The sequence below is a fragment of the Aulonocara sp. 'chitande type north' Nkhata Bay genome, linkage group LG15 (genome assembly GCF_057382095.1).
Source record: "Aulonocara sp. 'chitande type north' Nkhata Bay isolate Kocher_YH1m ecotype deep benthic linkage group LG15, A_spYH_male_GT1.1, whole genome shotgun sequence".
Classification (NCBI taxonomy): Eukaryota; Metazoa; Chordata; class Actinopteri; order Cichliformes; family Cichlidae; genus Aulonocara; species Aulonocara sp. 'chitande type north' Nkhata Bay.
Window position 1 is genome coordinate 2,941,932 of NC_141358.1, and position 17,063 is coordinate 2,958,994.

Here is a 17,063-nt window from a genome sequence, read left to right on the forward strand (position 1 = left end):
CGGTCAAGTGAGCCCTCACTTACGAAGTCACAGTCCAGCTAGCCGCACCGAAAATGTGGTTGCACTACTCTTACGCATATTACGGTATCGGTGCCGACTGGCTTAGAAACGCAGTCTTTTCTGTCCTGACACTATTTTACTTCACAATCCACTCCCAGTTTTAGTTTATCTCCACTCCTCCCCCTGTGATCCACAGCCCAAATTACTGTATGATTCAGAGAAAATTAATAATGAAATTTACCCAATTTACTCTACTGTACTTTTAATGTCCTCATCTTTGAGCTCAGATTACAGGAAAACTAGAAGAGGTGACGCAGATATCTCACTGGATTATGACTCTGGGTGACCCCCACTCTTCACCCTGTCATCCACAGCCAAAATTACTGTAAAATTAAATCCTAATCCATTACCGAACAAAATGAGTTCATTGAAGTATTTGCTTAACTACAAGAAATTTCTTTCCACACACAATTAAAATTTTTCAAAATGTCATTCACACACCACCTCAAGTAGCAACTTTAGTTTTAGACATTATTTATTCAGTGCTTAATCACAACAATAGTCACCTTAAGGCACTTTACATAATAAGTTAAACCTTACAATAATACATACAGAGAAAAACCCAACAATCATATGACCCCCTATGAGCAACAGTGGGAAGGAAAAACTCCCTTTTAACAGGAAGAAACCTCCGGCAGAACCAGGCTCAGGGAGGGGCGGGGCCATCTGCTGCAACCGGTCAGGGTGAAAAATTACATTACTCAGATTACTGATTTCTCATATTACTACTACACAGTTTAGATATATTGTTATTCATTATCTGTCATCACACAAATCAACCCAAAAAAATCAAAAAGGAAATACTTGAAGTACGTGCACAAAGCAAGAATGTTATACACATTGTGTTTTACACATGTGTTCCTCAAAACACCAATAACAACTATAAGCAGATTATTCAAGTAGCTTTCACTGCATGTGGAATTAGGTTACACAAAGCACACACTTCCACTCTGTCTTCTGAGCACTGCTGAGCTGTTCATTTGTCATGTCCAGGCATTCAGAATGGAACCAGCGGTTGCAGTTATCACACTGGATCTGTAAACAAAAGCATATGAACTTTCATAAACACATTAAGTAAATAATTCTATGTTTTAATAAATTACAATCCTTAAAGACACAGAGTCAAATACTTTGTTGCAGATAACATAAAACTATTTTTAAAAATACTATACCCAGTCAGTGATGGAGGGTCCTGGATTAGGTGGTTTCGCCGTTGCACACATGGCACAGTTGTTGTCACTGTCAAATACTAAAACATAATATATATATATATATATATATATATATATATATATATATATATATATATATATAATATATACATTGCAGACATAGAGGACAGTTACAAGTACCTGGGGATCCCGCAGGCAAATGGGAACCATGAAGAGGCCGCTAGAAAGGCTGCAACCACCAAGTACCTGCAGAGGGTCAGGCAAGTCCTGAGGAGTCAGCTGAATGGTAAGAACAAGATCCGGGCCATCAACACGTACGCCCTGCCCGTGATCAGGTACCCTGCTGGGGTAATAGGCTGGCCAAAGGAGGAGATAGAAGCCACTGACATAAAGACAAGAAAGCTCCTTACCATGCATGGAGGGTTTCACCCCAAGTCCAGCACCCTGAGGCTGTACGCTAAGCGGAAGGAAGGGGGCCGGGGACTGGTGAGTGTCAGCACCACAGTCCAGGATGAGACAAGGAACATCCAAGAATACATTGGGAAGATGGCCCCAACTGACCGAGTGCTCAGTGAATACCTCAGGCAGCAGAAACCCAAGAAAGAGGAGGGAGACGAGGAACCATCATGGAAGGACAGGCCCCTGCACGGTATGTACCACCGGCAGATAGAGGAGGTGGCTGATATCCAGAAATCCTACCAGTGGCTGGACAAAGCTGGACTGAAAGACAGCACAGAGGCACTAATCATGGCAGCACAAGAACAAGCTCTGAGTACAAGATCCATAGAGGCTGGGGTCTATCACACCAGGCAAGACCCCAGGTGCAGGCTGTGTAAAGATGCCCCAGAGACAATCCAGCACATAACAGCAGGGTGCAAGATGCTAGCAGGCAAGGCATACATGGAACGCCATAACCAAGTGGCCGGCATAGTGTACAGGAACATCTGTGCCGAGTATAACCTGGAAGTCCCGAGGTCAAAATGGGAGATGCCCCCAAGGGTGGTGGAGAATGACCGAGCTAAGATCCTGTGGGACTTCCAGATACAGACGGACAAAATGGTGGTGGCTAACCAACCGGACATAGTGGTGGTAGACAAACAGAAGAAGACGGCCGTAGTGATCGATGTAGCGGTTCCGAATGACAGCAATATCAGGAAGAAGGAACACGAGAAGCTGGAGAAATACCAAGGGCTCAGAGAAGAGCTCGAGAGGATGTGGAGGGTGAAGGTAACGGTGGTCCCCGTGGTAATCGGAGCACTAGGTGCGGTGACTCCCAAGCTAGGCGAGTGGCTCCAGCAGATCCCGGGAACAACATCGGAGATCTCTGTCCAGAAGAGCGCAGTCCTGGGAACAGCTAAGATACTGCGCAGGACCCTCAAGCTCCCAGGCCTCTGGTAGAGGACCCGAGCTTGAAGGATAAACCGCCCGCAGGGGCGTGCTGGGTGTTTTTATATATATATATATATATATATATATATATGTTAGTGTTCATCAGTTTGACACAAATAAATATGTCCATTTGAAGAAGATATTACACACCAGAGGCCTCAAGTATTGTCTGTGCAAATGTCCTTCGTGCCTGGGCCATCTCGTTTTTTGTCGTCAAAAATGTCATTTCTGGTTTATTTGGGAATGCTTCCATTACTGCTTTGACCATCTGAAATCAAAACAAAATTTTTTTAATTGAAAACATCTGCAAATGTTACACTTCCTGTTTACACAATTTAACCTTTTAAGATTATTTTAACTTCCCCCACCCCATCTTCTTATCTAATTTTACAGAACAATATTATTGCATCAATGTGGTGCCATACCATGATGACCATTACTCCTCAGCTAGAACCATCCCGTTGAAATGGATGTGTCAGTACTCCTCCTCGAAGTCTCACATTCACCCAGTCTGTTTTGTTGTAGCATGTCCTCCTCATTTTGAAGTATTCACTTTGTGAACATAACATATATCACATTTATATACAAATGAAAGATAAAAGTCACACAGAAAAAGACACATATAGTACATATCACTGTTTTTAATGGTGTGTCAGAAAGCCCTGTGCTCTACATTATGTTAGATGAAGTATCAAAATTATTAACATGTTCTTTTAAATCTACAAATGTTAACTGTCTCAAATGTATCACTGCTTAACCCTTGGAGGTACCTTAAAAAGACATCCACCTTTGTGCCTAAGGACAATAAATGTCCTTAAGAGCCTCCAAGGGTTAAACACGGTCAGTGTTTTTTTTATTATTTAAAATTACATATGTGAGTAATTTTGAATTATTTTTTTAAATTCTTTAAAGAACTGATAACCACAGATTTTATTAAACTTTAATCTACAACCATACGTTCACCTTTAGAAAAAGACCTCCTAAGTCCTCCTGTCACTTCTCTAATATTTCATGTTATTATATACATGTAATAACGCATAATTACCGGAATCTTTTGGCTGCACGGTCAGACTCTTCCTGCTCCAAAGAGTTTCTTGACGGATCGACCAAATACAGACAGCTGTCATCTGCATTTATGTACTGCGATAGATATATAAATTTAAAAAGTACATAAATTATGAATAATGTGTTATTGAAACAAACTGTTTTCACAGAAATGCTGCTCATACTAACCAGAAACTTCCAATGTACATTTCCAATGTTCACAAAGGATAAAATGGCTCTGTAGTTGTCGAAGTTCACCTGACATATTAGGAATTAATTACAAATTTGCAACGATACTTTTTCCATTTCGAGACATTAATTAAATTTTAAAAAATTAATTCTAGAATATATTTAATTTTTTTTTTACCTTGGACAAGCTTTGTCTCCTGATTAGTTCTCTCTCCATAGAGGATCACACCGCTCGTGTAGTGGTTCATAATGTAGATATTATTCCCCAGATTTAGCCGAATGGCCCAGGAGACTTTCAATGACCTGAGGAGTTTAATAAATAACCTTTTATTACTTTGTAAACATGATAAAGTTTTGGAATACAAAGGTTAATAAAGATTTTTTTACTTACGTATACTCAGTATTCAGTCATGAGGATATGCCTGGAATGTCGATCTAAAGTAGTACTTACTGAATGTGTAGGGAACAACTAATGTTCTGCCCCAGCTTTAACGTTAACCTTATGCAATACCTCTTCTAGTTTTCCTGTAATCTGAGCTCAAAGATGAGGACATTAAAAGTACAGTAGAGTAAATTGGGTAAATTTCATTGTTAATTTTCTCTGAATCATACAGTAATTTGGGCTGTGGATCACAGGGGGAGGAGTGGAGATAAACTAAAACTGGGAGTGGATTGTGAAGTAAAATAGTGTCAGGACAGAAAAGACTGCGTTTCTAAGCCAGTCGGCACCGATACCGTAATATGCGTAAGAGTAGTGCAACCACATTTTCGGTGCGGCTAGCTGGACTGTGACTTCGTAAGTGAGGGCTCACTTGACCGCAGTTCTCAGGGCCACCGTATTATTATCTGATATGACCCCAAACTTTACCTGAGCGCATTGGGATGCTGAACGTGACTGAAAACCAGCCTCTATGACTCGACCTCTGATTGCATTCAGTTTATAGTCGTTGTATTATTTCATTCACTCATTTATCCTATTTGATTGTTTTTCTTTTTCCCCGTTTCATCTTTTTGGTCGTAATAGCAGCAGCCGCGCGCTTTGAGCCGCATTAACTTGAGCATGACTGATGCTACGCAAATAAAGCTCTGCTGATTGATGAAACCCTCAGCCCACTCTGATTGTACAGCAGTGTCACGGGGCCGATGCCTCTTTCACCTCCTAATGAAGTGCAGACAGCAGGTGTTGTTTTGAAGCCTGCTTCCCCACCAGCTTGTGCAGATTTCAGTGTTTCACTCTGGCCTGTCAAGCTACGCAAGTCAGGGAATTCATGTTAGTTAGCAGCAGCTGATGACTGCACCGCTGCTCTCTTTATGCATGGGTACGCCCATCTCATTATCATTTCATCATTAGCAAAATTGGAAATGTTTGCATGGGAGAAATGAGGATTAGACAAATTATCAAATGTGTGTGTGCCAACATCAAATAATAGACAAATGAAGGAGGTGAGGATTAAAGAGTGTGGAAGATGAATAGAGCCGACTGTTTTAACCAGCTAAGTTTGAATGTGGTTAAAGGGGTCTCACTAAGCTTTTACGTTTCTTTACAAAGTCGATTTGAAACATTTCATTGTTATCTAGTGTTATATTACAGAATGAAGGATGAAATTTGCCCTGCCTGTCTTTGCATGTTGGTTTTAGGGCTTGTCTGGTGCTGCCAGGCTCGGCAAAGACTCCAATCCAATGTGAAGTAGTGCACAGATTTAGAACTTTGAACTGTATTTTCGTAAGTTTTACATCTTATCACCCCATTGCCATCCATACTGCAAAAAGGTAAAAGAATTAATGAAAACTTTATATTCTAAACCTATAATTAAGGACAGTCTACCAGATCGGGTTCAGGCCACTTCACATCAAAGTCGGCTGTATGTGGTCCACAATGTAAAATGAGCATCTCTCTACTATGTATGACACCGCTTGGTAGTGAGTTCAGAATTTCTGGTGGTACTTTAAAAATGTGCAAACAGACATATACAGCAGCTCTGTGTTCAGCAGCTGTCTAACTCAAACCCTGTTTTAAAAGCTCCTGCTGGTGTCTTTTGTGCAGCAGCCTGTAATATTTAAGAGAAGAAAAATAATTGACAGCTAAGTGCTTCTTTTTTTCCCCTCTACATAAAAAAGTGTGTTTTGTCGTTTTGTACACACTGCACTTCTAATACCACCGTACCCAAACGTCACAGTGAAAGTGGAGGGGAAAGGAGAGATTTCGTTAGACTTAATAACACAGAAGTGGAGGAAACAAAGTGTTTCAAACAGTGCGGGCAATTATGTGTCCAGTCTGCCAAAATGTTTTATGAAGCAGCATGTGGAGGAGAAGCGGGGCTCGGCCGAGCCTGCAGCAAAAACAGACTGTGGAGCTTTACTAAGCCTCCGCTCAATCCCTGCTTCCCCTCTTAAGTTCTGAACACATTTGAAAAGTCAAGGTCCAGAGAAACTATTGACTGACTCTGTGAGCACGTACTCGGCTGCAGATCGAATGCATATGTGCACGTGAGTCTCAAACATTTCTTTTTTTTACTGCTCTGTATTGATATGCTGCAGTCGGTTCAATTATAGGATTTAGCGCTAAACGCGCACGCTGATCTCTCAAGTAGTCCTGAAAGTCTAACAAATACCCGGAGACGGTCGGATTGAAAACCCTGAATAGTTTGTGTAAGTCCAATTTCACCTGTCAGATGAGAGCACAACGAGAATCAGCTGTATTATTTGTTCTCCGTAAGGGCTGGAACCTGTGCTCGGCCTTAAATTTGAAGATGATGAGCAATCTCAAGAGTTTTGCTTATCCAGCCGCTCATTCATCACTGGATTGATATTTTCGCATTTGTCTAAATAAATCACATTTGGCAGGCTCGACTCGCTCACTCACTTATGTGTGCATGCACAAACCCGAGGACGAGCTGCCTTCCTGATGTGCTTTGCGCTGCAGCTACGTCCCGAGGAAAGTGTCTACTTATCTGAGCTGTATTAGGCTGCAGAACACATGCAAACTCATAGATCAGGCCTGCTGCTCCCAGCAGACGAAGTTTCCCCACATTTGCATTCTGTCCCATCATTAGTCCAGCTTTGCTCCAGTTTGTCACGTTGGGGTGGTAATGAATAAATTCAGAGCGCTCCTCTGGTTTGTGTTTTCCAGCAAATGCACTCTCTAAATGTAAAAAAAAAAAAAAAAAGAGTCTATAATCTGCATTTGCACATGTATGAGAAACTGAACGCACATCTGTCTGCACTTGTCAAAGAGATTGCAGCAGTGTGACAGTGAGAGTTATTTAACATCTGCCAGCAGTATTCAGATCAGGTCACGAGGACCTGCTCTTTGATTCTCATACATACATGATGCATGTTCAGAGCTGACAATGGCACACAAACACTAATGACATCTCTGCTCACATGAATGTGATGCAACTGCATGAGAATGTTGCTAACCCTCCTCTTTGCTGCAGCCTCGGTGTCCTGCAGCTCAACTCTTCACCTTTGCCCCCTCAGTGCTCCCTCCGGTCTGTGGCTAATTAGGAGGCAGACACCCCCCACTCCTCCACCCCCATGTGCTGACATCAGCTCTGACCCTCCAATCTGTTCCTACATATGCCGAAGGAAAGCATGCACATACAAATGATCACCAATGTTATAGAGCTGAGTGAAAGGGTGAATCAAACCCATGACAATCCTACTAAAAGAAACATAGATAGGTTTTGTTTTATTTTGTTAATTTCTCTCTTTATATGTTTTACCTCAGTTGCATCATGGTTGCAGAAGACGATTCTGGTCTGTAAAAGCAAAAATGTTCACGGTAGTATGACAACAGGGCGATAAATGAAAAATCTTGGCAAATAAAAATTGTTTAAATGTAAAAAATGTAAAGACAAAATAAATGCATGAAAGGAAACATTTTCTAGTATGTGACATGCACTGGTTCACTGGTGACTGCCAAGAGTCACGCCTGGGTTATTTTATCTCCAAGAAAAACTTTCCTCATGCCTGATCGTGGCAGACGACTGCCCCTCCCCGAGGCTGCTTCTCCTGGAGTTCTCTTCCTGTGGAAATAAGGTTCTCACTCCCCACTTTCACCAAGTGCTTCATCATAAGGCATCATCTGATGGTTGGGGTTCTCTCTCTGTTTTATGGTGTTGTGGAGTTGTCACAGAGTCTGACAACAAAGAAAGAGCAAGCTTATCACTTAAACAGGATGTCTGCAATCCAACACCAACAGCAAAACAATGTTCACTCCAATGCCCAATGAGCAACAGCGGTAAGAAAGAACTTCCTTTTAACAGGAAGAATCCTCCGGCAGAACGAAGCTCAGGGAGGGGGAGGGGCAGCCAAGAGGGAGAAGAGAACCAAGACGGGACAAAAGACACACCGTCGGAGGAAGTGCAGAGAAGAAGAATAACTAATGATTAAATGCAGAGTCAAACTGGAATAAAAAGAACTGAGTGAACTCAGTGCATCATGGGAAGTCTGCAGCAGCTTAGGCCTATTGCAGCAGCTCTAAGGGAGGATTCAGGGTCACCTGATCCAGCCCTAACTATAAGCTTTATCAGAAAGAAAGGTTTGAAGCCTAATCTTAAAAGTAGAGAGGGTGTCTGTCGCCCAAAGCCAAACTGGATAGAGCTGTCTGAAAGCTGAAGGCTCCGCCCTCCATTCTGTCTCCATTGTGAGATGTTTGTTGTGTCACAGCTGCTAATCTTTTGTCTCCAAGTTTTCCCTCCATCCCCACTGCAGCAGATGGATGTCCCTCCCTGAATCTGCTTCTGCTGGATGTCACTTCCTGTTCAAAAAGAGTTCTTCCTCCCCACTGTTGCCAAGTGCCTACTTCTAGAGGTTTTTGGTGGATTGTTGAACTTCACCAACATCGTACCGTCTTTACCTTATAGTATGAACTTCTTACCTTTCTTACCTCTACGGGACATTCAGATCACTGGGCGACCTCTGCATCACTCCAGCTCGTCAAAAGTTTGTATGGCTCAAGGCAGGACAGCAGGATGTCCAGTGTTAAAACCAGAGCAGACTTTGGACCTAATTAAGTTGCACAGACATGTGATCATGAGCGGGAAGTGACACACGCACGCAACACAAACTTGCACCTTTTCTCTGAACTACAGATTCCTAAAGTTAAGGCTCATTGAATATTACCCCACTAAAACGACCATTAGTAAACACAGCAAACCCTTAGTATTGCTTCTGCCTCTCAGAGCCAATCAAGAAGCAATGGGGTGTTTGCCCCTTCTGCTTACTGCTGTTATAGTGCTAGCGTAAGCCTCTGCAGCCGTCACCAAGGCTGATTCCCATTAGAACAAACCTATTTGGCTTGCATTACAAACCCATTCAATCAGGCAGCCATGCTCTGCTTTTTCGTTTAAGCCCGGAGGCTGAGAGTGTATCCAGCCGCTGTCGTTCAATAAGTGAATGGGTTATTGCAGCTGAGTCTCCGTATCAACCTCATTTTCTCCTGGGCTTAGGGGAGAAAAAAAATCATGTTTTTGTGCAATTGTTGTGCAACAATTTGTATTTATAACCCATTTTAAAATAAGATGAAGTGCTGTACACTGTGTTTGCTCACTGAATATTCAACAGTCACGGATGAGTGCAGTGATTTCCATGTTTAATGGCAGACAGGTGGAGGAGCAGCTATTCAGGCTGCCAGCGGTGATGTCACAATGACCTCTCCTGGCACGGTGAGCAGGAGCCTCATGGCGTCCTTTATGCAACAATCAAGTGTCATCATTTGTGAGGACCTGTGTTAAATCATATGGAGCAGCCCTGCATAGGCTCACAGCAACTGGTGGGGAAATGCTACGACCTAGCTGTGAATTAACTTGAGTGATGTAGCTGTACTAGCCATAGCTTCAGTGTCATTATCACTCCCTGCATCACACGAGTGTGTGTGTGTGTAGCCTGCAGAGGGGAGATAAGGGTACTGGCTCCCAGGCCCCTCTGCAGAGCATGAACTTCTCTTTAGATTTCACCTGTGCACATTTCTAATTAGTTTATTATACTTTAATTTCATACAGCACTGATTTTGAAAGTGTTTCGGTGAAATACACAAAACAAATGACGAAACCTGCTCTGTGCAGCTGCCGCGATATGAGTGACCAACTGGAACAGGCAGGAATAGAATTTGGCTACCTTAGACAGATTGGAACAGCTGTGGGGAAATGATGTTTAAAGAAAAGCTGGCACGGTGGAGAATGGGGAGATTAATGCTTAATTAACACTTAAATCTGTGGATGGGTGGACATCTATGTCAAATAATGGGGATGTGTGAGGAAAGCTACACTTCCTATGATATCTGCCGTTTGGTGCTTGTATTTAAATGGTAAGTTGGCTCCCTGTAATCTTGAATAGGAGCAGGTCTGCTTCATTGGTAAAGTTAGGAAATGGTCAGTGGGTTTAAAATACAGTTTTTTATAACATTAATCTGATGTTAACAGGATACGCTTCTTTATTTTTCCTTTTTTTGTAACTGGAGGTGACAGCACTTTAAGTTACTTAACTTACAATGTAAAGATTATAACAGCAGCTTTCATAAATAACCTATGCAGTAGGTTTCTGTGGGAGGAGCGATGTGCAGTAAGAGAGCCATTACTTCCTGGTTGCGGTTCAGCCTGGAGGTTTGTCTTTGCTCGCTGTAGGTAAATGCTAAACAGATTAAATAACTTTTTACGGTTGTTTCCAGAGCAAAGAGTGTGGATGTAGTGTTTTTACATACAGCATGTCTAAATTGTGTTAAACAACACTAATGTCCTTTGGTGTTTCTTAAACATGAGTCAGTTTTGCCTACAAAATGCTAGCTAGCATGCTGCTTACGTTTGCTGATGAGCCTCTTTATGACCATTCGATGTACACCCATAATGACACACACTGCTCTAAACCATAGCCAGATGTTAAACCACAACAATAACTAAGCAAAAGAAACAACTGGCTGCACTGGTTGACGCTGATTGCTTTCAGGTCGCTGCTGCTAGCTTAACAAATTGTGGGTGCTGTAAAATGTGTGACGGTTGCTGATGTCCCTAATTATTACAGAAAGTTATTGTAGTAAAAATCAAATGACACGATATTATCTTTTGGGACCACAGCTCCACAGGGCCCCAACCAATCAGGACCACATCTCAACTCAGAGAGAGAGAATTCTTCAGCTGTCTGTCAATTAAAAACAGGCTGACGTGAAACAAAAGTATCTGAATTTAGGAGTCAAATTCATGTCCCAGTTTTTGTTATAGTAGTGATAAAAAATTACTTTTCTTTTTTTACATTTGGTGTTTCCAAATTAGTTCAAAGACCTCCCATACCCTCATCCATCCATCCATTGCTGCCTGTTTTGCTGCAGTCACCTTCACAGTAGCTGAAAGGGTTTGAAGTTCACTTGCCTTTCTTCATCCCCAGATCCCACCCCGCCTCACTTTCCATCTGGACTGAACAGGAAGGGCTGGGCCCGGGCCTGTGGGCTGCGCACAGAAACCCCAGGGAGCAGAGCTGACGCTGAGATACTTATTGCTTCATTGGGATTCTCACTGGATCCAATCACACTGTCAAGCTTGGATACGAGGCCTGTCTCCCCAGGCAGCGGATACAGCGCGCGCACTAACTCACAGAGTTTTGAACATGACTCGCTGACACTTACAGATGGAGATGCAGACATACAGTATAAATGTGCACCCACGTACTCACACACCCTCCTCTGGCATCGCACACCTCTATCATCACAAGCCTGCTGATGTTCCTGACTGCAGAGCAACAGCGGAGCGCTGTTTTGGTGCACGGCTCCTCTCTCCTGTATCTTTTGCAGCCAAGATTCATCCGAGGAAACTAGCCTGCTTGAATTTTGTTCCACCTCAGTAGTAATCAATTCAATGTTATGGTAATATTTCTCCAGTGTCAGTAAATTAAAACAGAGTAGATGTATTTCACTAAAATGCTCAGAGAGATCGATCAGACAAAAGAAGTTTAAATCTTAATGCTAGGTTGTAGTCTGTAAAAACATTTAACTCCCTTGTCTGTAATTTTCACTAGAGCCGTTTCTCTGCTTCTGTGTACTCTCAATCCTGATTTCAAGTCTTCAAACCTTCACAAAAAATATTTTTATGTTTGTGCAAACAGTGACTCCTGTATGCACACGGAAACTACTCATGGAGTTCCACAGGGCTCTATGCCAGGTCTGATTTATTTTTTTTTTGAGGGTTTTTTGCCTTCAGTGAATACGATTGGAAACACAGACACGTCAGACTTGAACGTAAGCCGTGGCATTCCAGCCAAATGCTATAAGGGTGCCTGCTCAACCAGTGAGCTAAAATACCACTGTTTCTAATGTAATCCTGGTCTTAGGCCTCAGTACATTTTAATTGCATTGCAGGTGACATATACCACATAAATTTCTCTGTGGAAGCAGGTGAAACAAATCACATGGTGTCTTAAAGACATTTAGGCCTGGAAGACTGAAAATTGTTTACATCTAAATTCTGATAAAACTGAAGTTGTTGTATTTGGCTCTAAACTCCCGTCAGTGCAACTGTAAAGAATTTCTGACCAAAATATATTAATATAAACCTTTTAGGGACTTCACTCTGTCTGCTGCACAATATTGCAAAATCTAATAGACTAATAGACTCCAGTTTGTTTAAATAAATGGACACTATCCTTCACACACTGACGTTAATTATGGAGTTCCACAGGGTTCAGTGCTAGGACCAGTTCTGTTTACATTATACGTGCTTCACTTAGACAGTGTCACCAATTAGTTAAACTGCAGGGAACAGCAGGTGTTTATGCCTTAACATAAAAAACTAACTGAAACGACATCAGTTGATTCAAAATGCTGCGGTAAAAATACTGACAGGGACCAGAAAGAGATAACATATTTCTTCTATATTAGCTTCTCTTCACTGGTTTCCTGTTAAATCCAGAATTGAATTTAAAATCCTGCTGCTCACATAAAAGGTCTTGAATAATCAGGCCCATCTTATCTCATCTTAATGACCTTGTCGTACCAGATCACCAGATTAGAGGCAGCAGTCTGGTTCTCAGACTGCTGGCTTACTTGCGGCTCCAAGAGTATTTTTTGTTATAGCATATAGTAGATCAGGTGACACTGAATCCTACCAAGGGTACGCTGCAATAGGTCCAGGCTGCTGTGGGATCCCATGATGCCTGGAGTGTTTCTTCTTCACTTACTTTTTTTGCTCACGATGTGTTTATACACCTCTCTGCGTTTAATTATTAGTTACTATCTGCCTCTCCAACAGTATGTCTCTGTCCGCTCTTCTTCTCCTCATCTTAACACTTGCGGCAGATGGCCCCGCCCCTCCCTGAGCCTGGATCTGCTGGAGGTTTCTTCCTGTTAAAAGGGAGTTTTTCCTTCCCACAGTCTGTGTTTGCTCAGAGGGGGTCATAAAATTGTTTTCTTTGTATTATTGTAGGGTCTTTACCTTACTGTAGGAATAAAACTGAATTGAAAGTTAGGCTGGACGGTCCTAATGCCATCCACTATCAGGATGTCCTAGTTCCTCCATGGGGAGCTCACCGGAGCCCGCTTCCACCAAAGGTTTCCTCTCGTCAAACTGAGTTTTTTGCCAATAATGCGACCTTACAGCTTAAAGTGTCTGGAAATTATTTGTGATTTTAGTCTATAAAAATAAATGGCACCAAATAAAAAAGTATATATACTCATGCCATTATGATTATGTATGCATGGAAACAAATACCTTCACGTGTTAAAACTCCTGAGGTCCTGGAGGCGGTCCCTAGATGGCACTGTGTCCACTGGTCGAGAAAGCAGCAGCAGCCCCCCTGTTTATCATGCAGCGGTGACAGCCTGTAAAAGCTTTTGTCGATGGAAGTGAAGATTTAGAGCCCCGATTAGCACATTCATATCTTGGCAGTTAATTAGGGCTGAGGAGCTAACTGAAAGCTTTGGCTGCACAGTGATGGAGCAGAAGAATAGGAGGTGGTGTGCCCCTCACAACGAGACAGTGAATTTAGTATATATATATATACACACACACATATATGTACACCTGACTATTCTGCTAATGTATCACAGCGTGCACCCACTGAGACATATGAATATGAATGCTTAACCCACACGAGCACAACCGCTAAGCCATTTTTCTGCAAACTTTGATATGGCTTAAGCATACCTAATGGATATGCACACCTACACCCACAGAGACACGCTCGTCTTTTTGTTGTGTGTGTGTGGGTGAGTGTGTGTCAACGTGCGTGTGCGCCCTTCATAAGTTAAGGTCAGCAGGCTCATATTTTACCTGTCAGGACTGATCACCGTCGCCTTCACAGCTGCTTTGCTTCGTTCCCGGGGAGGATACAGCATCTCTCCTGAATGTTTACCGAGATCCTGCATCTCTACAATCTATACAGGGGATCTATAAAATGCCACAGCTGCAGACGTTCCCAGTGCGCAAAGGTGTTTTACAGCATCCTGCTCCAGTGTGGGAAGCAGCAAAACACATTCCACCTGTAATCAGCAAAAGGGCTGATGTGCTGCCCTTATAAAGCTGCTGTTTATGTGAAAGGGAAAAAAACATGGCATAAAGCTTTTAAGTGGAATTAACCACTTCATTAGTTGAAGTAAAATTTCATGACAGGTCAACTGTCGGCCTTTAAATGCACCAACGGGAGCTGTGCTGCTCCCTCGCTGTCGTTCCACGGGCCCTATACGGCGCGAAAGCAAAGCTAATGCAGTCAAATGCACGCAGCAACCCATTTGGAAAAGCCATTAGCAAATGTAAATTGTTTTTCTGTCAATTAAGATATGAATTATCCAGCCGACATCAGAGGGATTGATGTAATCTACTTCTACTAATTTGACTAAAAGGAAAAGTAGTTGCTACACATAAAATCCAATCAATAAACTTTGTCAGCCAACAACTGTGTAAGCAAATGGCTTGTGAATATCAAATGGATATGTTTCCTCCACTGGCACCCTGCTGGTGTAAACCTGAAAGTGACTAATGGTTGTGAAAATAACAATACCTCACTGTTTTCAGTAAGTGTGCCAGTGGGCATTACACCACCTAAATGTTTTAAACCCGGTTTCTTTTTTCTACACGCTGCTTGTTGGGGGGGAGGGGGGTATTCATTTGGATCACGATAACTGCAAATATTTAATTGTTCTTTATTTGGGAAAATATTTGACTAAAATAAGAGCGCTTTTTCTTTACCCTCTGTATTTCCTGCTGTGATTTATGCTGTAATTACCTTCCCCGGTGTTTGTTTTGCTTCTCATTTCTCTCGATGTTATTGCTAAGTGTCATGTTAAGTGGCTCACAGTGCTGGCCTTTTATTTTAATCTCTGGCCTCTGCAGTGTGGAGAGAAAAAATGACTTTTTATCAGCCCGTCATAAAAATATGCAGAAGACAGTTATATTTTGGATTAAGGGGATTTTCTGCTTGTTGACTGCCATGAAACCAGCCTCCTTTCTTTACAAACAAGCTTGCAATTAGACTGAGATTCACATTCCAGTGTAATGTTGTAAATGAGGCTAAGAGGCTGTGACAGACGTTCCTGAACATAAATCAGCTCTGACAGCTGAGAGATAAAGGTAGAGAAGTTCTGCCCCTGGTGCACGGTGCTCTGCAGCCTCCGGCTCAATAAAAAAGAAGACCAGATAAATATTTAGTGATTTAAAAAAAAAAAAAAGAGCTTATAAAGGAGCGAATGGTGAACGGCGATATAAAGATTATAAAGATCAGATTTCTCTCTTAGAAAAACCTAAACAATTATCACAGTTAAAGACATTTAATTGCTGCTAATATCCTGTTGAATCAAGTACAAAACAGAGCTAAATCACAGCCTGGAGTGAGCCTGAACTACACAAACCAACGAGAACCAGCTAAGTGTGGAACTGCATGAAACTCACGTTCTTTGCAGTGGCCAGCAGGTGGCGACTCAACTGCTTGCAAATAGAAATCTCATTGCACAGAAGTCTACGAGAAAATGAACCTATGTCTTATTAATATGACCTCAGTAAATCCTTGTCTGATGAGCTTATGGTCTCAGTATCTACTTTTAAATCCTATTTATCATAGTACAAAGTCCATTTAGTAAATTATGGTACCTTTAGAGTCAGACAGGACAGTGCGGTTTGTTTTACAAGTCACAAAAAGTGTGCAGTGTTCTTGGTGTCCTGGTTAAAATGTTACTTGTGATGTAACAGGAGGATAACAAGCCTTGAGACACTGTAGCATTTCCATCTGCTGCAGGTTCTGTGGGCCTCCAGCTAAAGTGTAAGATAGAGCTGACATCAACCATGGGAGAAGACACTGGTGAAACAGCTGACTTATATTTTAAGGCAACCAACCAGCGACCTGGTCTTTACGACTAGGCCTATAATAATGAAAACAAAATATATTGGGGTGGCCATCGATTTGTTTGGAGGGCATGCTCTTATAAACTGGATATGTCCTTTTCTTAGATATGTTACACGAGGGGTCAGCTGGCGGCAGCAGAGTTAAAGATGCAAAGATGTTCGTAAAATCTCTTCCTGGTGGACAGGATTAGAAATGAGTGCTTTGAGGGACAGTTTGGAGAAAGTTAGAGAGGCAACCACCAGGATCCCTGAGCCTGGTGCTACCAGAGGTTTCTTCCTGTAAAAAGGGAGTTTTTCCTTCCCACTGTCGCCAAGTGCTCAGAGGGGGTCATCTGTTCATTGGGGTTTTCTGTATTTGTCGCGTCACACTGAGGCAACCGTTGCTATGATTTGGCGCTATATAAATAAAACTAACCACTAAGTTGCTAACTCTCTCTGCTATTTGGTGCAGAATAGATGGTGTCACCCCCCCCAGTGTCAGGTTACATTTCACTGTGTGTTATACTTGTATAACTATGCATGTGACAAATAAAGAACCTTGAACCTTTGTCGTTTGACAGTTTTTTGCAAAGATCAGCTGCTTGCAATGTTTTAAATACGAGAGCAGTGAGAGTGCAAAACACCAGCGTGCACCGTAAAGCTGAGGTGAACTGAGCCGAATGGGGTTTGTTATACGAGTGGCGCCCTTCTCACGGTGATTTTGCCGCTCGCCTTTTGGCAGCAGGATGAAGTGAGGAGTGAATGTCGCTGCTTGTTAAAATGAATGCCGTTTGCTTGCGCATTAACTTTTTGTGTTGACTTATGCAGAGCAAATTTCCTCTGATTTTTGGCGGAGGACTGAAAAGAAGAATCCCTCTGCCTCTGAATATATAAATAATAATAATAATAA

General features: G+C 42.1%; 1 protein-coding gene across 1 annotated transcript; it reads right to left on the bottom strand.

The window, feature by feature from the left end:
* Positions 1-959: 959 nt before the first annotated feature.
* Positions 960-4,121, bottom strand: LOC147312256 (lysine-specific demethylase 5B-B-like). Its single transcript, XM_086263899.1, has 7 exons — positions 4,033-4,121; positions 3,855-3,923; positions 3,667-3,761; positions 3,047-3,173; positions 2,772-2,889; positions 1,233-1,309; positions 960-1,095 (listed from the first exon to the last, which is right to left on the bottom strand). Exons 4-7 carry the CDS (start codon positions 3,056-3,058, stop codon positions 982-984), a joined length of 321 nt encoding a protein of 106 aa, XP_086120025.1. The 5' UTR covers positions 3,059-3,173; positions 3,667-3,761; positions 3,855-3,923; positions 4,033-4,121; the 3' UTR covers positions 960-981.
* Positions 4,122-17,063: the final 12,942 nt, after the last annotated feature.

What these genes read in the sequence shown, in the direction of transcription:
- LOC147312256 (XM_086263899.1), bottom strand. An exon ending in GACAATACTTGAGGCCTCTG is followed by an intron (nt 1,310 to 2,771) that starts GTGTGTAATATC and finishes ATTATGTTTTAG; the next exon opens with TATTTGACAGTGACAACAAC. An exon ending in GACCCTCCATCACTGACTGG is followed by an intron (nt 1,096 to 1,232) that starts GTATAGTATTTT and finishes TTTTGTTTACAG; the next exon opens with ATCCAGTGTGATAACTGCAA.